This window comes from Triturus cristatus, chromosome 2_1, assembly GCF_964204655.1.
Source record: "Triturus cristatus chromosome 2_1, aTriCri1.1, whole genome shotgun sequence".
In the NCBI taxonomy this organism is placed as follows: Eukaryota; Metazoa; Chordata; class Amphibia; order Caudata; family Salamandridae; genus Triturus; species Triturus cristatus.
Genome location: NC_140581.1, coordinates 719,632,899 through 719,654,946, shown reverse-complemented (window position 1 = coordinate 719,654,946; position 22,048 = coordinate 719,632,899). Strand labels below are relative to the sequence as shown.

The 22,048-nt window shown below is 43.5% G+C and overlaps 1 protein-coding gene across 1 annotated transcript in view; it reads right to left on the bottom strand.

Annotated features, from left to right (window-relative positions):
- The window catches only part of HSD17B4 (hydroxysteroid 17-beta dehydrogenase 4), a 974,808-nt gene that overhangs the window by 532,299 nt on the left and 420,461 nt on the right, over positions 1 to 22,048 (bottom strand). The window contains exons 9-10 of the mRNA XM_085632660.1: positions 11,085 to 11,176; positions 1,374 to 1,398 (exon numbers count right to left, since the gene is read on the bottom strand). Coding sequence (XP_085488786.1) covers positions 1,374 to 1,398; positions 11,085 to 11,176 — 117 coding nt within the window. The remainder of the gene's footprint in view (positions 1 to 1,373; positions 1,399 to 11,084; positions 11,177 to 22,048) is intronic.

Sequence of the window (22,048 nt, the reverse complement as noted above, 5' to 3'; positions counted from 1 at the left end):
TGACCTGTAGAGCGAAACAAGCATATCCAGGAGCCTATGGTCCTTCCCAAGTGTATGAAAAGCTGGATTAAGGGTGCTGTGGAAGCTGCACTACAGCACATTGAGCCTCTATTTTCTCTTCGACCTCCCCAGTGATTTTGTTTCACACAAAGAAATATGTATTATTCTCCTATCATTTTCATTACCTACAACTCTGGGGCACTGCCCCTGGAAGATCAGTTTCTCTGCATTCTACTCTGGTGACATATGTCATGTTATTTTACCAGCATTTGAGGTCCTCTGTGGTCAGTGTATGGTTAAAGAGACCATCCAACGGGAGGGATAGTTACTATTGGATCAAATTAAATTATGTCTACCTGGAGTATGTCTGAGCCAGCAAAGTATCTTAAAAGGTAATTTATGCGTTATATGGCTGTGCAAGGACTAATTTATTATGTTTATCAGGGGTGCCTGGTTGTCCATCCAGACAGAGAAGGCTGATGAGAATCATAGCCAACTAGAAGCAGTCTTGGCAACAATGCCACCACGGGCGGCCAAAGGGCTAGCTACGCCGCTGAAGTAGCTGTTCTATTAAAGAGTCAATGCTCCGCTAACTATACGATACTGAAGCCCTACTGTGTGAATGAACATGCCAAGGGGATTGGCTGTTGGTGTAGGCCAAGATATGGATTCATCTGGGTATAGATGTGCTGCTGAGGTGATAATTCCTAGTCTACGATATGGCTTTGGTGCTGTGTTGTGCATGTGATAATGGTATAGCAAGTCTAATGTGTTCTATTGATGTAAGGTGAAACACAAATAATTCTGGATGCTGTTGGGCGCTGTAGAAAGCCAGCCAGTTAGAAAAGCAGAACTGAGATGGTTGTGGGGTGTTCTGTTGAACATAGTTTTCTGACAATTAGGATACACCCTGAAAAAAGGTATTGAGTACAATAAATATCTTTCCTATGCTAACCTCAAACAAACTAGTGTATCATAGGAGCAAGTGTTACTACTCTCTACAGTATTTTTTTTGTTTTTTAAAGGTTTGTTTATTCAGTTTTCCATCAAATGCAATAACATTGCAGCATAATTACAGTTTGACACAGCCAGTTTCATTTAGGCATGTGTGGTAGTTGCAGAGTCCAGAAAGGGGACCCCAATGTTTACTCTCAGCTCCATGAGAAAAAGAGGGAGTAACAAAACCCCCCACTTCCTCTTGTGTATGTTACTACTATACAGAATGTATCCGTGCTCCACAGTAATTCTTAACAGGGAATCAATTCCCTTAAACCGTGGTTCAATACCTGTAAATACTGAAAGAGCATCACCTCTTTCATTAGAAAATTAACAATATACTAAAAGGCAAAAAACAAAAGATACATTGTACTTACATTTTCCAACCCAGCCAGCACCAACCTGCCAAAAAGGAAAACATGTTATACGTATCATAGCCTCTCAAATAAAGTTGACAAAAGAAACAAGCGACCCATCCACTAGCTGGAGTGACGCACGTGGTATATACTCTGTACAAGGTGCATTATTTCTAAAAGTTACAGCTGCTAAAAAGGACACAAACCTCTGGCCAATCCAATAAGGTTTTTCCTACGAATTACTAATACACTGCAACACAGCAGAAGAATCCTATGAATGTTATGTTTCACACAGACACTACGATCCAATAGCTCACCCTCACCCAATTAAAAGAATGGACTACAGAGTGCAGTGCTGCCGATATAGGACTTCCAACCTTTGCTGTAATATCATTATCAGGGTTAACATTTTTACTTGAAGGTATTTGCAGTTAATCGATGTGGGAAGCTGGCTGTCTATATAGTGTACTAAAGAAAAGTATACAATACAGTATGTATCCAGTTTGTTTACATAGGCAAAAGTAGATACTACTAGCGCTCTTTTTTGTGGTAGTGTGGGACAGCAGTTAGGCTTATCAGAGGGTAGTGGTAAGCATTTGTTGTACTCATAGAGGCGAAAAATGACACACACACAAAGAATAAATCCGACACCAATTTAGAAAAATGTATATATATTTTGCAACCAAAACTTTGTTAACGTAAGTGCAATTTAATAAAAATATTTACAGGCAAGTAAAACGTTTAAACCTGTGAGCTTTTAGACACAATACAATCCTGTTGGACGGGAAGTCAAAGATGCATAAAGGTAAGTACAGTAAGTTTCAGGTACTCACCTTCTGGGATCGGAATAGTAGTGGGTCACGGTTCAAAGTACAACCAGCAGTTCTTTGGGAACTGCCCGGGTTCTACTAGGAGCAGGGTGGTGAGGCTGGTTGCTGACACTACGGAGAAGGGGGGTGCACCGAAAAACAAGGCTGCACAGAGGTATTTGTTGGTAAGCCGGAAGGGTCCCAAACGGGGGCTCAGTTCGCAAGAGGTCTTGGAACACGGGGGCACAGCCGGTTTGTCAGGACCCGGGTCGGGGGGCTCGGGAGCAGAGGGGTTTGGTCGGCTGGGCTGGGTGAGCAAAGATGCACCTCGCGGTCAGGGACGAACAGTTAGCAGGGGCCGCGTTTGCTTTGTTCGCCCTAAGTTGGCAGGGTATGCCCAGACGTGGGTCCCTTGCTCACTTTGCCACTGGATTCAAGCTAGCCTGGCTGATGATGGCTGATTAGCCAGAAACCGGTCCCAGGATGCTTGTTTCAGGTTCAGGGAAGACCTGGCTTGGCAGTTCAGGCTGGACTGTTCCCATGAGGCACAGGGTCAAGACTGATTTTCATATAGCTGGGTCTGAACTGAGGTGGCAAAGTGAGCTAAAGCATGATGAGGGATTCAACCCAGATCTGTGACTGGGAGTGAGTGTCTGAAAAGTTTCAGCTCTCCGTCCATCATCTCCTTGTGTTTGCTTAGGGGCAAAATCAAGGCAGGCGGGCCACGCTCGAATTGGGTGTCAGTAATGTTGATGTCCCTCAATAGCTACTTGGTCCTGGTGCAGTGACAATTCAGATTGAACTCTCGCTGTTGGTATTTAGTGCAGGGCATCCAGTACCCTGGGTGTTGGTGCTGCATGGCTCCGGTTGTTCCTGGTTTCTTCACACTCGGTGCAGAGACAGATATGACCACCCAGAGCACGAGTACTTTCTCCTGGTCGTTTGTGGCAGTGGTCGAGGCAGGGAGCTGCAAGGCGGTGGACTGGACTCTGCCTGTTGAAGTTGAAGTTGAAAGGAATTTATTTAGCGCTCTATCACCAAACGGTTTCTTGGCGCTGTAGACAGGAAACTAAAACCTGAGAGAGAAAGAGAGGAGAAAATTTAAGAGGGGTAGGCTAAAGAGAACAAATGAGTTTTGAGTTTGGCTCGAAAGTCCAAGTAAGAGGGGGTGGATCGGATCACAAGAGGGAGCGAGTTCCAAAAGAGAGGGGCAAGAGTAGAAAATCTGTTAGTGCCTGCGGTCTGCAGGGAAGTAGCTTCTCCGCTCCAAGGGAGACTGTCAATGGTTTTAGAAGTGCTGGCAGGTTATCCAAGGCTTTGGTATTTATCTAGCTCGCAGAACAAGTCACTCTGTCGCAACTGTCTAGAGATGGCTGAGAACGGCAGGGTTTCGAGCCAAAGTCCAAAGTTCTGCTGCAGTTCTCCCCAGGCAGTGACTCTTATTTATCCTTCTTCTGTTGATCCATTGAATCTGGGATCTTGGGATCAAGTGTGACACCTAAATACTCTATTTAGGGGCATTTTCTGGGAGTGACAGATAGGAGTAATGGGCTACCTACCTTCAGGGTGTCTACACCCTCTATATTACCTCTTCCTGTGGAAAGTGGGCATAACCCTGACCCTAGAATGCTAATTCCATCCAAAGCAACATTGAGGAATCTGAGAAGTGGGGTCCCCATCAGCTTGCCCGCCCTAGAGGTGGTGCTTGCTAAATGTGGGCACACATCCTAATCTTACCAATTTTCCTGCCTGCCAAAAAGTGAGGTCAAGGCAGGGGGTGAGAACCTCCACTATCTGGAGAGGTCTGGGGTCGCATAACAAAGGCGGAGGGCCTTTGAAGCTTCGTGTTCTGGAATGCCCATCCTGCTTGGAGGTGGGGTGAACATCTCCACCCAGACCAGGCTTTGTTTCTGATCTTGAAAAGCGAGAGGCGCTCACCTCAGGAGGTCAGAAAAATGTCTATAGTGGCTGGCTGGTCAAGACCAGTCAATTAACACACTAGTAGTCAGTAGGTTTTCAGAGGGCACCTCTAATGTCCCCTCTGGATGCATGTATTAGTATATTCAGCATTAGCATCAGTGTGGGTTTACTAAGACTAGGTATATGGTACCAAAGGCCTTGGGGTACATTGAAGCCATCATGCATCAACCTGTGATAAGGAGACAATAAGTTGAGTGTCCTCGGCGTAGGACACAATTTTCACACCATAACGCTCATCCAAATCAGCGAGGGGATGCATATATAAGTTGAAAAGTGTTGGGCTCTGCATAGAGCATCGTAGGACCCCTTGTTGCAGAGTAACAACCTCCGAAGAGCATGACTCCTGGACCACCTGTTGGGTGCGGTTCTGGAGAAAACAGGATAGCCACCTTAAGGCTAGGCCTGCGATGCCGTATGAGCAGAAACGTTTGACTAAAAGGGCTTGGGACACGGAATTGAAAGCTGTAATTAGATTCAGCATAATCAGGGCTGCAGTTTTGCCTTCATTCCCAGTGAGTCTTAATGATTCCGAGGCAAGTAGAAGTGCGGGATCGGTGTTGTACTGGGGGTGGAAACCTGATTGGGCTTCATGTAACAAATCATTTTTCTCTATGTACAGTGCCAGCTGTCGATTGACATGTTTTTCCGCTGTTTTGGATAAGAAAGGCAGCAAGGAGATGGGCAAAAAAAACTGTTAAGAGAACGAGAGACTTGATTTATTAAAACAACTGTTATTACAGTTGCCTTTGTGCTGCTATGACGATTTTGAATGTTTGAAGTTTAGGTTATGCATGCTGTTGTTTTTTTTTTGGGTGCATTTAGGGCACCAGAGTTGTTGGGTTTAAGAGGACAGGCGGGCAATCGAAGTGATAAGATATTTTTGGGACAGCAAAGAATACGGATTTGGCTGAGAATATCCAAAACGGACCAATTAGGTAGAGGAAAGTGGGTATCGTTAAACAAAAGTGGGGTGGAGGGTTGTTGCCCGGTGGAGGAATGGAAAAGTTTTCAAAGTTCAGTTGGGTTCAGAACGGGAGACATTTTTTGCCATGCAAAGGGCAGAAGGATTACTATTGTACACCTATTAGTGGTATTGAGAAAGGCTCTCGTCAGATTGGGGAAAGATCCTAGGCTTTTTGGCTCTCATTCCTTCCGTATTGGGGCCGGGTCGGAGGCTGCAAGACTGAGTTGGTCATGGTCATGAATACGAAGAATTGGGAGATGGATATCAAAATGCTGTTGAAGATACGTTAGAAAATAAAGTGAATCTCTATTGTTGGATAGTGGGACATTCCTTCATAAAATGGGCGGCTCCCTATGCTGAACAACAATTTATGGCAGATCTCTTGGACTCCCAAGTATAAGGCATGAGGTGGTATGGAAAGGGAAAAGTGGAATGCGTTGAGGGGGCTTATTTAATACCTTCGCTGAAATGTGCTCTAATATGGGAAGTCCTGATATGTTTGTCATCCATTTAGGAGAAAATGATTTAGTAAATTCATCAGGTTTGTCATTAATAAAACAAATTAAATTTGACTTGGCCATTATAAAAAATAACTGGGGCAGTAACTGTTTAATTTGGTCTGAATTTATAACTTGGAAGCATTGGAGAGGGACGAGGAGTCACGCAACAATAGAAAATGCAAGACGTAATCTCAACAGGACAATGAGAGTATTATGTTACACTATGGGCATTACAGTGCTATCTCATGGCAATATAAAAGGAAGTGAGGGGCATTTATTTTGTGATGATGGCGTTCATTTATCCAAAATGGGGCAAGCCTATTATTTACTGGAATTGAGAAAATTGTTTGCAAAACTATGGAAAGAAAAATGTATGGTGCTCCAACAAAATTATATAACGACATTTAAGTTTCAGCAATTTGTGGGGTGGGTCAGGAAAACTCTTCGGTTTTCCTGGGTGGTGGTGTTTTGAGGGGGTTGACAGTCTGGAACGGGCTTATCCATCCCTCAGGAGGGATGGGGGGGGGGGGGGGGCAAGACACAGGGGAGGGGAAGAGAAATTATGGGGTTTTCAACAACATGAGTGCAGTTCGTTTGAGGATGCTTGATGACCATGGGGTTGTTATTTAAGCTATGTTGAGCTATTTTGGGGATTTTTAAGGCATAAGGGGGGGGGAACGGTGAGATAATTTATTGTAATAGTGATTTTGAGTTGTTTACAATGTTGTTTCCATAAGGTTTATGAAATACACCAGTCTTAATAAAGTGGCCTTTTTTGCTAAAACAAGAAGTAGTGGGTTGTGATTTATTGTGCAATAAATGCAGTTCCAAGACAAAAACTCATAATAGGGGTATTTACACACACAGTAAACACCTCAACAGCGGGTTGTGGACCCGCCTCACTGGACTGGCTACAAGATCAACTGCCTCCTCACCTTTCACCCTGTCCGCTCCTCTATTTTCAGACTCCCTCTTTTGGACCAGAGCAGTACTGTCCCTTTAAGGCTCCAAGTACCTCGGCCGGTCACGTGGACTGGTCAGCTGACTTGCCCTCCTACAAAGCGGAAGAAGAGAAACATCCGCTAAGTTCTCTTGAGGACTCACCGGGAAGGAAGTCGGTGGTAGCGGGAGAGAAACGGGACGTCGAGACCTTCTTCTGGAGTTGGGGAACTGAGATTCTTCGCCGACGCGGACCAGGGAATCCCAGAGGTCGGACGAAGAGGGACGCCGAACACGGAGAACGAAAGAAGGGAGCCGGACCCTCTCCGGCAACGCACAGAAGGCGGCCACGGCCCAGGAGGGTCATGGCTCCACAAAGTACGGGGCCGGTTTGGGGCTGTGTGGGGAGAACAAGCGGGGAGGTGACGGGTGGAGTAAGCGGCTCAGAAACCCCATCTGCCCACGCTGCGACTCATACCGCTAAGTAAGAAGCCCTGTTGCAAGACGAAGAGCGCGAATCACTGGTGGCGGTCGGGTGCTCCTCCTTCACTCCCTTTTCCCTGGTCAATAGCGAGTGTAGCAGAGCAGTCCCCTTACCAAGCCCTTTCTTTCTCCTTGTTTTTTTTTTTTTTTTCCTTACGGCGGTACGGAGAGACCAAGACCACCCATCCTGAGAAGGTCAAGCGCCTGAAGAGGTTCCTTGCTCTCTGAAGTAAGAGTGAAGAAGAGAGTATCTATCTAGGACATTGACTTGCTCCACTTGTATACTCAAACCCTCTCCCGTGGACACAGAAATAAAGTAGAGTCTGAAACCACTACCCAGTCTCGGTTTCCTTCTCCACCGCGCAACACCTCTTCAACCCCCGAGTTTCGCACAACTCTGAATCAGGCCCTTAATGTTTAAAATTCTTTATTTAACTAACCACTTTAGCATTACATAAAATCTATAAGAAACATATAAAATATAGAGCAAAGTACCAACCAGCTGGACAACATTCCTTCATTTGACAAAACAACAGCAACATTGAATAAGTACTACAGAGAATTATCAAGTAACTTAACAAAATAAGCATTCTTCAAAATGAAATTGGCCTTTAGTATGGAGCTATGTAGCTGCATTGTCAACAGCTTGCCAGAGCACTATGGCAGAGCTCCGGTAACAGCAGAGCGAGGCAGTGTCTTGTTTCCGCGCCTGTGTAAAATTGGCTCAACTGTTCACAGCCGAGCGCTTTCTCTTTTTGACACAAAGACTATTACATTGCTGATTTTCTCGCCTTTTGAAAACAAAGTTGTAGAAAGCAATTTACAGTGCGCCGTTTCGGAAGCCGGTTGATGCAGCTTTGAAAAATCAGTATAAGGTCAAAATCATTAGGTCTGTTCGAGCTTGGCTCTTTCAACTAAATGTATTTGAATAGTGACTTGATGTACCTTGGCTGGTGCTATTAAAGGACAGAAAGCAGTGTGCGTGGCTTTATTAGAGCGCAGTAATAGGGTACATGAGAGCCCGCGGTTACCGGAAGGAATCTAAAGAGGAAGATTAGAGACAGAAGAAAGACGCTGTGTTTTTTGGCTCCTTCTCATTATCGTGTTTATTTCTGGTAGGTACCCATGAAACATTCACGAAATATGGAGAAGGTTAGGAACAGTGTCTTTTCTTCCGAATAGTGTCTTTTAGTAAAATTATTTAATGACTTAAGTCGAAATGAGAATTACATGAACTTCGAACAATCCTTATCTTGTTGCAACATCCATTACCAAGTACAATTAATAGTTAGACAAAATGCCAATTAAGATAATACTCATGCAGTTCATCAATCATCTCAAGGGAACAGATTGTATTAAACACTTCTTCCATGCTGCTCCAACATTGTCAATTTAAACTAAAGCAAAGGAATAAGTGGTTTCTTCCACGCATAACTTATATCCATCTGAGCAAGATGTAGTAGCATATTTTTTCATCACAGGTGCAATCCTTCTATGGCGATATACTTGAGAATTTTGCTAAACAAAACAAAAACAGAAAACGCTGCATCAAGAACTTTCTGTAGCTCGTCATGCACATGCTCCGTACACGAACGAGCACTGGCAAAGCCAATATTTCTGGATTTAATATGACGGTACATGCAGAAATGTATTTCTTTCCGCCAGTTCATTAATGCCAAACCTATTAGCTTTGCATACGACTAGTAGTAGAAGTGTCCGTGGTGGTGATGGTTGTGTTGATGCATGTGCTATATGTGGTGTGGGTGGTATTTATGGTGGTGGTATTGGTCTGGTGGTACAGGCAGGGAGTGACAATGGTATTGGTGGTGTGGTATTAATGGTGGTAGCACTGGCTGTGGTATTAGTAGTGGGTAGCATTCTTAATAGGATGTTTAAATGCGTGCATTATTATAGCACACAACTTCTAGATGAGTGGGATTATATATGATGCAGTATATTGTGTGAGATTGATGTTTACATCAGTGATGTTATCAATAATGTCAATTAACATGTCGAGTGATGTAATATGCAAAGTCATAATCAGCGCTTAGTGGAATCACAAGTTATAGCTAGGTCAGTAAACTATAACTTGTGAAATTCATTTTTTTTTTTAAACATTTGTTTTACCTAATCTCAACACCTAACTATCGCTGCATGTTAAACGTTATTTTTTTCAGTGAATTTCTAAGGTTTCATTAATTTAAGCTAAGATTTTATTAGCATACCTAGCCATAAAGTTACTTTAAACTTTGTTTTTATGTGAATATATTTTTGGCTCTCAAATGTTAATATTTTAAAATTAGGGAACTGTTAAGCAACTCAGAAGATGGGTAGGCTGAATAAACAGATGTGGAAATGCATGCTGCACTTATGTAGCAGTTGATCTATTTTTAGCTCCCTTTAACATATTATGCCTCAATTGACTGAAAATCCACACCTCCCCTCACATTTGCAACCCTCAGTTTTATGCCTGCATTATTGTCTCAATGCTTATACACTTGAGCCAATCTGCTGGAAATGCTTTAAATTCAATAGCTCCTATTCCAACACCTTACATTACTTGTGAAAGAGCAGGCCCTTTTCAAGTTAAATAATTTCCTGGGTCCACTCAAACTTATCTTCCCTGCAAGGGAAAAATAACACCTTCCCACACCCAGGCATTGTTTCTGCACTGGTGGCAGTTTTCAGGCCTCATTAAGGTCACGCACAGGCAGACCAGCTGTCAGTAAGCTAATGCTGATTAGCCTACTGAAGATATAGGCAGGTAAAAGGACGTTTTCTAAAACGTATGCTTTCTAAATATTTATTAAAAATACATTACCACAAAATTGTATTTTTACAAAACATTAAAAATAGTCTTTCAATAACTTTTCTAGCCGTTTCATGCCATAAATTACAGAATAAAGTTTATAATCTGTTCATTTTCTAGAACGCAGCTACAGCGCTGCCTGTAAAAATTGCTTTTTGGGGCTAGTGCCTGGTGGAAAATGCCAACTTTAATTTCGCACATGTTCTACTTTTCAATATCAGGTACCCTATCTTGTTGGCAACAGGGTGTACTTAGGAGTGACTTATTAATATTTAAAAGCAGGTTTTCCACCTATCAAAAAGTCATATTTTGACAGATTTGACAACTGTTTTTCAGGCTGCTGCTTCAAGCCTACACAGGGTAGCCTGAAGCCATGTTTTATAGGTCCACTCCGTGGATGGTACAATAGGTGCTGCTGTATACAGGTGGCATTTATCTTCAAGGCCCTGGGTGTATATATGTATATATTTTTTTACACCATATACTAGGGAATTGTAGGTAATTTAAACATGTCAATCAGGGATAAGTTAATCTAACCATGTTTAAACAGGGAGCAGTACAGAGAGTTTTAAGGCCAGCAAAAATAGGGTCCAGGAAAAGTTGAAATATCTGGGGGTGATATTGTAGCAAATCCAAATTTTCTACACTCCCTGTATGCTTGTTATATTTCCCCTCAGATCTGTGAATTGTTCCCCAATGTCTCCTCCTAACGAACACATGCAAATTCCATGTTCTATTCATGGTGGTCCATTTTGTTTTTGGCCACGTCTCCCTCTACAAATATAGCCTAAATCAAATAAACAAGTCAATAAAATAAAGTGTGTGTGATGAAGTAGGGAAATGAGGCACTGGAACCTGAATATTCATATTTCCCTCCCATCTTGGGTGAAAATTATGCAAGGTAATGTACATAGTAACGTGTTCAGAACTTTAAAAAGCTGAATTTAGCCTCTCTGGTGCTTCATGACTAAAATCAGTAACATTGTTTTGGAGTGAATGTTCAAAATATCTTTGATTGGTTAAGATTAATGCAAGATAGTCAACAACTACCTGTTCAACCCATGATATTCTACTACTGCCACCAATACAAAACTATTTTGGCTTAATGTCTAAGGCTCATGCTCAAAAGTTCACGTTCCTATATGCACAGACCAAAGAAAAGAACTTCATATGTTACTGGAACATTACATTTAGCAAAGATTTTGCAAAGGAGGAAACTGAACACTATAAGACAAATCCTTTACTAACCTCATAAAGACCACCATTCTCTTGGCAGCTTTCATGGCAAAGCCACAGGACAAGAGGTGCTACGTAATCCGGTTTCAGTGCATTCACCAAATCTGAGAAAGAAAATTCAACATATACGTTTAGACATCTAACACTACACTTATATCAAACACGTAATACCATCTATGCAATTGGTTGTTTGAGATGTGATATCAACAAAAATAAGATAGAAGCAGAATACCAAGAATAAAGAAACACAGATCTTTATAAATAACACACAGTATTTGTTTGGTGTCGTTCTGGGATGGCTCATCAAAGTGGAAAACATTCCATGACTTATCCGGTAATATTTATTCATCAATGAAAAGTAGATAAATTATGTCTAGTAGCAAGTGTTCACGTTTTCAAATTTAAGGATCCCCTGTGCAAAAAAGGCCAGTGTGTCCTCACAGCAACAGAATGGGCGGATGTGAATTATCGTGCCCGACACGCAGCCCGCAACACTAGCAGCATTGAGACAGCCACCAAGATAATGACGTACTGGTACTACACCCCCGAGCGACTCCACCGACTGGACCCGGACCGCTCCCCCATTTGCTGGCGTGGATTTGATCAGGAGGGTACCCTCCTCCATATCCTTTGGGGCTGCCCCTATCTCTCAGATTACTGGGACCAGGTACTGACTGAAGTAGACACGCACTTTGAGACGACGATGCTTCGCTTCTCAGCATACGTTATTTTAGGAGTGTCTGATAGATTTACCCATCCGCTTAAATCCATCAAAGGGAGGCAACTGGGCATAGCGTTGAACGCAGCGATTCAGGTACTTCTCTCCCACTGGGGCACTGCCACTCGCCCAACTTTCCATGAATGGCTCTACAAATTAGGGATAGTTTAGGGCACATACTAGGCATGGAACGCATCACAGCCCGGTTGAATGGAGATGAAGACTCTTTTCAGGAGACCTGGCAACCCTTCCTTTCCTTGCTTGGGGGGAGATTTCAGGGAGCTCTCATGCCCCAAATACCTCAGAGTCTTGCGCCTCCCGGAGATAGGGAACCCCACAGACTGAGGAGGGCGATTGGAGGGCAAAGCGGTTTGCGTTTCTGCGCGACGCCTGGGGAAGCGGAGTGGGTATGCAGAATAATGGGAAGTAGCGGGGGGCCGGGATGAGGGTGGGACTTTGCCTTCTTTTCTTTCTCTCCTTTTTCCCACTTTCGGTCTCTTTTCTATCGGGGGAGGGGGGCTGGGAGGGGAGGGAGGAAGGGAGGGTGGCATTGTTTAGATGTTGTTATCTTATTGCATATATGAAAAGGCCTGTGGTTAGGCCGGTAACTACAATGCTCTTGATTTTGCGAAATACAATAAATGATTTAAACATAAAAAAGGCCAGTGTAAGCCTCTAGGAAGACTACATAACAACAAGGCACATCTGGTGGACATTTAAAGTGGAGTCTAACAGATAGACAAGGTCACTTAGGCACTAAAAAGTGCTAGATGGCCAGAGCACAAACACTCACAAGCAGAAGGACACATAGTTGTCAAGATAGCCAGTTGTACCTGTCACATGGGGTCAGGAATAATTTCTTTAACAACCACACAATATCGAAAACATGGTCCCTGACGGCCAGAACACCAAATGTGCACATAACCTGAACTTGTATGTAGGTGAGTGGCTCTGAAGAGCATGTGATAAGATAAAGCAGTAAAAGCAAAACCAAAGTGGAGGGGAAAAGAATATAAAGAGGGTAAGGAAGAAAATGTGTCAATAAACAAAAACTCTAAATCAACTGAAAATATCAAGCCCACCATGGTTTTAGGCATGCTGACATTATGCCATGGGATCCAGATTTAGTTTTAGATAATGCCACTATGGTAATTTATTGCATTGATGTTACAGAAGTACGGAGGAGGGCGGATGTCCTATGGATGTGACATTGCACTGGTCATTTTCTGTAATCACAGAGTGAATTATGCTTAAAGTAAATTGGGGATTTGCTGTATCAAGGTACACCAATCCAGTTTTACGGTAATCTCGGCTGAGCAAAAAAATATTACTTGTATTAGTATATTTTCAAAGTAAGTAATATTCCAGAAAACAGACCAATTCAACTGGTCAATCGTATTCATCAACAATCACAAAAACAAATATATATATTTACTTTAAAAAACTGTTATAGTGAAGTTACAAATAAAAAACAAACAAAGCAAACCAAAATTACCTCAAAGCCCCACCATGAACTGCTCATGACCTCACACAACTTCTGATAGCTTCTCAAATGATAGCACGGATTGCCAAATCCTGCTGGAACTGGCCCAAGAACAGTGGATTTGGCTACTGGGTCTGAGCCCAACCTCTCATGAGGCCAACCCCTACTGCGCACGACCTTGGTTGAGCACTGTAAAGGTTGGCAGTAGTGTCTGGTCATTGACAAGCCCAAGTCCAGCTTCCAGAGTGCCCAACTCCAGTGTGCATGGTTTTTGGAAGTGTTCAATGGAAGTTGGCCTACGATGGAGCACAGGTAAGATACACTAACCAAGTTTGTCCTAGTCAAACATTCTAGCTTCTGACTTTAGTCTTTCAAGTCCAATCCACCAAAGGAGTAAACGTCTAAATTGACCGAGGACTCTAGGTGAGGCACTCTGTAATTTACAGGGGAGAAGGCAGGTAACAAAAGGAGGGTCTGGTCCAGGTCCAGTTTCCACTGGTAAGTTGGCAGGTTGCAGAAAAATTCCCCTAGCTGAGTCCCTTTAGCTTTAAACAGGAGGACAGCCTTATGACCCTCAGATAGCAGGTTCAATCATTTTCTGTTCTACCACGAGTCTGAACTGAGTGCCTGGAGATAGCAGATTTATGCCTGGCATGAGTTAATGGGTGGGAATGACTCCTGGGTACACCCTAACCAATAAGGTAAAGGTTGCAGGGAGTAACCCTATCCACTTTCGATATTTTGCGAGATGGACGAAGTCTTTGGCATACTAAACTTGGGCCCTGAAGGTTATGGGTGTGCATACTTCCAACATCTAACATCAAAATCCATTTTTTTTTCCTGTCAATCTACCCACAACACCCTCAGAGACAGACATCTGGTAGAACATAGCTGAGTTTTCAGCACACAGACATGGGATATGTAAGAATTGTTTTGGCATCTTGCCTTTGCCCTTAGACAAATGTTATATATGTAAACCCAGACCTGCCAATCGGGCTGTATAACTAATGTCAAAAAGAGGCCCACTGTGATTGAGGTCTGATTGACTGGGGAGGACAAAGAAGGGCCCAGTGCAATTGTCCGCTAACATTTGCCTGTTTCAGGGTAGGACTCTTTGAAGTGCCCCCAAGTGTAATATCAAAAACCCCTGCAGACCCGTCAAGTAGGATGCATATTCTGCCAGATTTGGATGGGTCATCGCTACTCATTGAGGTCAGCCAACTTTTTGCTTTCGAGAACTAGTTCACACGTCATTGACAGGCTAGCCACTGCCTTATAGGCAATAAGTTCTACTTCAGGGTGATCTATAAATATTTAAAAAGAAGTATTAGGCCTGTCAAAACTGCTTCTTTGGCATGGCGAATTTGTAATTTAATCTTCAAAGCCAGGTACTAGTGCAGCCCTGCAGTCATGTTTACATGGTCAGTGTAGTGGATGGCACAATGGGTACTGTAGTCCATGTGTGACATTTAACTTCCAAGCCCTGGGTTCACCTGGTACCATATCTAGATATGTTAAATATGCTAATCAGGTGTATATCAATTTCATCATGTTGAAAGGAGGAGCACAAGCACTTTACCTATGGTTAGCAGGAGTAAATGCACAGAGTTATATAGCTAGCAAAAATAGGGTTCAGCAAAAGGCAAAACAAATCCAAGGTGACCCTGCAGAAAGGGCAAAATTCCAACAGTTGCTATGAGGTGTGGGAAATGAATACTAGTTTTTCATCCTCTACCTCGGCAATCAAGTGACTTCACAAAATGCCCTGTTGTGATGTTTTCTGCTCCTCATCCTCTCTTCCAATCAGCAAATGCTTGTGAAAAACACATTATTCACAAACTCCAGCAGGTAACACCATAGGTATGGCTTATGTTGTCTCTACATAGAGACAACCTTGCGGACTGTTTATGTGAGGAACACACAGTGATCCAAAATACCTCCACCAAGCTTATCCGGTTTCCTAGGGGCTGCTTCACCTTTGCTTAGCGTAAACCAGTAAACAAGCAGCGGTACTGGTACTGCAGTTCTGATGGAAACACTTTTTAGTTAGGCTTAAACCCTAGGTCTATCACAAGTGTATGCTATCTCATTTAAAAAAAATCATGGAATCTGCGCATTCTTCATGCTGTCTTCTATTTATATGTCCCCCCCCCCAAGCCCCAGTTCCCAATCTCCCTTCTAGTCACAGCCAACATCAGAGACCACTTGGATCCTCCAGGAAAAAGCTGTAAAAAGTTTGCTTATAAGCGCAAGCTGCAGAATCTCCAAAATGCACACAAGGAATCACTGGGAACGCATCACCTTCTATTGCCTTCTGTACACCTGGTGTTACTAAATATAACAGGCTACAGTGCAGGTAACCTACTCTCCAAGGTTGCTGTACATCAACAGAGTGGCCTAATCAGATTGCTGAGAAACAACAATGGTCCACCGCATGACAAGAACGCCCCCTATTACCCAAGTTACTGGCAACTGTCTTACCAAGAAGCAAAAGGTACTTGCCTCTCACCTCCCATCAGTGTTTAGCCACTGCAGTTTTCTTAAGATACATTTGTATTTTCACTCTCTGTTGTAAGAGGGTCTGCCTCCTGCCTTCCCCAGTTACGTTAGTGAGGGGAAGATCAGACTTTGGTACTCATCTAAAGCTCAGTGGTCCTTGAAGGCAAGCAGCAATGTAGGGATAACCAGCAGGCTCAGTAGATTATAGTACACCAGAGACTATATTATTAATGTATACCCCTGCACAAAAAGCAGTCAATAACCTTTGTCCTGTAGGCGGTGTAACTTCATTTTAAAACAATTGTGTATGTGGGTTATAAAATTGAATGTTCAGGGGCTGATGCAGCGAGTGTACCTTCTCAGGTGTATAGGAGCATGCCCTATAGGAAATATATTTTATTTCAGTGCCTGCGCCCCAATGCATAGACATGCTGGGTAATGCCTGACCAGGAGTTTGAAATTTAGTGTACCTCAAAAGCCTTTGAGAGCCAGCATTGATCCTAGAAATCATCCACTATTCTTATTCTGCTTCATGGGCATGCAGTCATGGGCTTAATGTTCCCATGGGGTGGGCATGAACCCTGTTACCATATCTAGCATGCACACAAGTGTGACTTTGATGTGGTAAAGCATGCAAACACTAGCATGCACAATGCTTTGGTGGTAGCGGTGGTAAATGTGGCCTTGGGTAATGGTGGGGTTTGTGATCGTGATGGTGGTAACGATGGCAGTGGTTATGATGATAATGTTAGTAGTGGTAAAGGTGGCTTGCACTCGGGCCCGACGAAAATGCACACAAAAACCTAACGCAACAAATAAACATTAAAAAAGATTGCTTTCTGTATACTATGCATGAATGGGATAAGGATATGAATGCGTGATGGTTCAGACTATTTTTTCAGATGTAAAACAGTCCCTCATGCATTGAAAAGCAAGCAGTACATAGGAGGGGGTATTATATACTAAACAGCCAAGAGCACCAAGTGGAGGGTAATACTCCCATTGTCAGAGCCAAAACTTACTCTATGTGTTTTTTAAAGACATAGCAACAATATCTCTTCTAGACAGATGTACTGCCAAGCCATACTTAAATAGTGCATCTGATAGGAAGAAAGGTTCAGAGTGGGGATCCCAGAAGGGGCTGCACTGTGCAGTAGACTCAATTCCTGGTCTGACTTTGAAACCGCAATTTATTCTGACATTGGTTGAAGCTACTTTGTTTTCTGTAGAGCTCCCTGGGGAAGTTTACATGTTGAAAGTGACAGCGATTCTGATACATCTTTGACTTCTCTGCGTGCTCCCCCTTTCAGAATTCCTGAGAGTCCAATGTTCTGTGTTTATTTAGGAGATATTTTTATATTTTGACAGTATTAAGGAATATGTGCACTATTCTCATCAAACTTATCTCTGATTACATCAGTGAAAAGGCAATAATATGTATGGGAGAACAAGAAGACGATGAAGCACTGGGTTCTTTATTATCAGGATGGCACTCGTGGGATTCTCCTGGAGGCCACAGCATACAATTGTCCCTTCAGATGTCCTGCTTTGAAATTGTGTTTAACCTACGTGTCCCTTCAGTGGATGCCTGCAACAGGAGCATTCATCAATGTTCTGCCTTTCACATGCATTTCCATGCCTAATGACATATAACATTAATCAGAAAACAAAAGAGCAGAGCACATAATTCCTAGAGACCTAGGGCTAGCAATGCATGTGTTTGCAGACAATTAAAAAAAAAGAGAAGCAATTGGTAAGTACTGTAAAAAAAAAAACATAAGAGCCCCAAAGCTCACTCCCTAGGACAGTGAACACCTGGAGTGAAGAGGACACGTCGATATTGTTCTTGTATGGTGCCGCATTTCAAATTGAATGACCTCCACCTGCCAAGGCGTGCGTGAAAGGGGGAGAACATATGGTTTCAAAGACGTGGTTCCGGCAGTGCCACTGGACACTTGATCCAGTGGTCTCGTATGTCCAGTGCTGAATTTGTAAAGCAATAACAAGTGGGAAATACAGGGGAACAACGTTTGCTGCTGACACTACTTCACCAAATAAGACTTCTTTCTAGTTTTGATTTTCAAATAATCTTTCTTTCTGCATTTTCTATCTATTTATTTCACTCTTGCAGGTTCTCTTTCATCCATAATTTCTGCATTTGTCACTGTTTTCCTGCCTCTCTCTTCCTCTATCTTTCACACTATTCTTTTGTCTCTCTGTCTCTCTTTCTCTCTTGCTCCGGGTCGAGATCTGATGAGGAAAAATGAACCCAGTTTCCAGAAACGAGTACCAGTGTCCACCGTCTGCACAAACTAAACAATGCACAGCTCCCTCTGTGAATTGGACTGAGCTCGGACCCTTTTATAGCAGAATTCCCAATCTGCACAGATGCAATGACCCACTGTCCACACGGGGGGAATGAACACCAAAATCTGCCTTAACATTTTTTTTTTCAACCAACCCCACACCACAGGAGGTCACAATTAAATGAATAACCACAGGGGCTTCTGTGGTGTTGTGGACCCTGGGCCCCCATGCTACGAATAATGGACGCTGACACACAGTAGTAGGGTACTGGAACTGGCATTGTGCACGTGCGCCTGACCCCTTTTAGTATCAGGTTCACCTGAATGGTGATGCCTGTGATTGGTGTGTGTTAAATGTGGGCGCAGCACAAGGCTGAACACTAGAACATGTCCAGCAGGGCACTACATCCCTCCCAAACTTTATTGAAAACAAAACACACAAAAGTCCAACCTATGGAAAAAAACCAACAACAATACACAGCACCATTGAGTGTCTACAGGCCATCTGCCGGGCACTGCTGGATCTCTGGACCGCACGATCAGGAGGTTTTAGTCCACCTCGATTACTTAGTTCGGACCGGCCTGGTCTCACTGTGTTGAGGACTATTTACACAGTTCAATAGGGGTGCATATGGAGCGGTGGTAAAGTCCATTTCGGAGATCTTCTTGACGGCAAACCTGCAAAGACTGAAGATGACCTTCGTGGATGAGGGCCTTCCTTAAAGGTAATGATGCTTCACAGTATCCGCTGGCAGAGCACCTTCAGGCTTCCCTCTCCTGCTTGGACTTCACTCTCACAGGAGTCTCCTTGAGGCCCTTTCTGTAGGGCTGCTACGGGACAATGTGGACTGTTCAGGGTTCTCTCGTGGGCAGTGCGAAGGCGTACCTGAGGAACTGCCAACACGACCACAACCAAGTCGCTCTGGCAACCACAAATGGGGATGTATCAGGGTCTGTGTGCTATGGCCGTCAGGACTTGGGTTCACATGCCTTCCTCAGATAGTCTTTGGGTGACCAGTCTCCATCCGTGACCTCCATGATTCCCGGTGCCTGTCGTGGAGCTGCTGCAGACGCATCTCTCTTGTTGAGACTCCCCTCTCCCCGGAATTCCCATGAGGCTCTTGCCCCTGGATTGCCACATGACTGTGTGAGCTGTGCAGGGCCTCTCGTAGTGCAGTGGAGATGTAGAGGCTCTCCCTGATGCCTTCAGCATTGCTTCTTCTCTGTGTAGAGGTCTCTCTCTCCTGGGCGCCTGCCCGTGCTGTCAAGCTTCTGGGTGCATGCGTTGCGCACCTCGGACCTCGCGCTCTTGGTCCTTCTTCCGGGTGCCTTATTCTGGTGCTTGGCACGCTTGATGCTTTCGGTCCTTGGCCTCAAACAGACCCTTGGCAGAGGCAGCTTTGGCCTACTTGAATGCGGTCTGCTGGGGTTTAGTGTCGCTCCTGTCCTCGCTGCCATGACAGGCGGCCACCAGGTGATGTATGCTTGACCATACAGCATGTTTACAGTTTAAGTTCTGTGCTCGGCATGGGACACTCTGGTTGTCAGCTGTTCTAGGCGGAGGCTTGAGCCTGGATCCTCTCCTGGATCTGCAAGCAGTGATTCAGTGCCGCGGGGCTTATGTAGCTGACATCTTTGTCAGGCAGGTCAGTGTGCAGCTGGCAGTGCTCCCTTTTCATTTATCCTGGCAGCAGGTCTTTTAGGAGGCGCTGCAGCCACCTCTGTCTTCAAGCTTTAGTTGTCAAAGTCAACATTTTTCTTAATTTAATTTAGTTCTCTACTGAGAACAACAAATAACGAGTTTAAAAACAGCAAGATTAAATCTGTAACTAAAAGGACTTTGTAACATTCATCCTAATACAAATTTATAAAAAAAGTTTAAAAAATGTGAACAGGTTATAACAGGTAAATTCATTAGGAGGTGATTTTAAAAGAGAAATCAAACCCTGTACATTTGCACAGTTGCACTTTGTTTGGATTGGCTTTAAGAACCTTTTTCTAGCAGCAACGACTGTGGGATTAGGGCATACGAACAGTGCATGTATCAAGTCGAACTCCTCCTTGACAGAGGTCGCATAGGCTTCCCGCATTTTTGTTTTGTGTTCAATTGCATGTTGGGGATCTAAAAGGGAGAATCCCAAGTCGAAGTAAATTCATGCATCGCCGGGCGCCGTGACTTAAAGTAAGATAGTGTTGCCTTTGCTTAAATTCCATTGAGTCAACATATGCCTTGTACAGTAGCAGGCTTTAGGGCACTGGAACTGGCCTTGGGCATGTGCGCCCAGCCCCTTTAATTATCAGGGTCACCTGACCGGTGACGCCTGTGATGGGTGGGTGTTAAATGTGGGTACAGCATAAGGCTGAACACTAGAATGTGTCCAGCAGGACACTACAGCTTTCATAGTTGGGTCCTGGCAGTTCTTCCTGCTCTGAAAGGTAAGCGGCTCTTTATCCCGTGGACCAGAAAATAACAGAGTAGAAGTAGGGGCAAACCCCTACTGTACAGTGGGTCATACGATTGTTGGTGGCTGAGGGGGGGGGGCGAAATTTCCTTTACAGGGCATGTACATCGACATTCTGGGATGTTTTAAGCAAATTGTATTGACAATGTACGATTGTGCATATATAATCCAGCAGCTATATAATCATTTGTAAATACTAAAGAGGAAAACCATGACTCAAAATAAATATTTTAAAAAGTGTCTAGTTTGTCCACTCCGCTGACCCGGCCTCATTTACGGCCCGCCTAGCTCCGGCGAGTGCAACAATGCATTAAACAATGTTTGGTATTGTGCTTCCATTTCTGAACTGAGAAGAGGCCAAAAAACGACATCAGTTCACCCATCCACTCTCATCGCTCCATGCGCACAATTTTGTATTTGTGCCTCCTTTCCATTTTCAACAAAAACATTTTCCATTCACTCCAGAACTAAATGATCGAGCTGCGGCCTCCACTCCCTGTTAATTGGTGCTAGTAGTATCAACGGTTGATAAGGCTGCCGTCGTTGCTACCACGATCATGACAGGCTATGATAAATCGCTGGTGCTCCGGTTTAATTACCGCTACAAGATAACGATTATGGATGGATTCTTTGGTCGTCTCTGACACGGAGTGCCTGCCATGTGTACCACTCAGCATGATCTGATATTCTCTCACTGAAATGTCTGTCACATACTGTTTGCTGTCCTCTTACTTTCCGTCTGTATTTTATGTTATACATTGGATATATATATATATATATACACATACTCACACACACTCCTATATATGTGTGAGTGTGTTTTGTTTATACATACATGCATACATACATACATATAAAACCAATGATACAGGATTTTTGAAGACGCAAGTAGCAGAGAAATGCTTTAATTACTGAAGCACTTAAATGTCTTTTTAGCCTTTTTGCAGTGACTGAGCTGAAGCTGAAATATGGGCAGCCATTTACAGCCCATTTAAATGAGAAGGTTTACTGTTCCTGCGATGATTTAAGGGCTGGGAAAGTACAGAAAGGACGTGTCGTCCAATAATGCACATCCCCTCCATCGAGCAAGATTTATTCAGCGAGAAACAAATCGGGCATTCAATGTATGCTATTAAACACAGTGCAATATGCAGATCGCTCCCTGTGAGCATCAATAGGCCATTATGTTGGAGATGCAATACTTCATTACTCTTACATAAGCGCAGAATGGCAAACGAGAGGACGTAAAATTAAATGACATTTGCAACGCATAGTGAATGAGGAAGTCAATATTTTGTGACAGGCCATTAGAATGTGAAAAATGAAACATAAAACATTTACAGTCCAATTGAAACATATTCGGATTTAGCATACATCTGATAATCATTGGCAGGACAACCTAAAATGTGCAAAAGGTTATGGCATCAGCTTTCATCACAATCAAGGATGGCTTTGTCAGAAGTAAAATTAAAAAGATTTGGAGCCTGATCACGATCTTGGCGGACAGG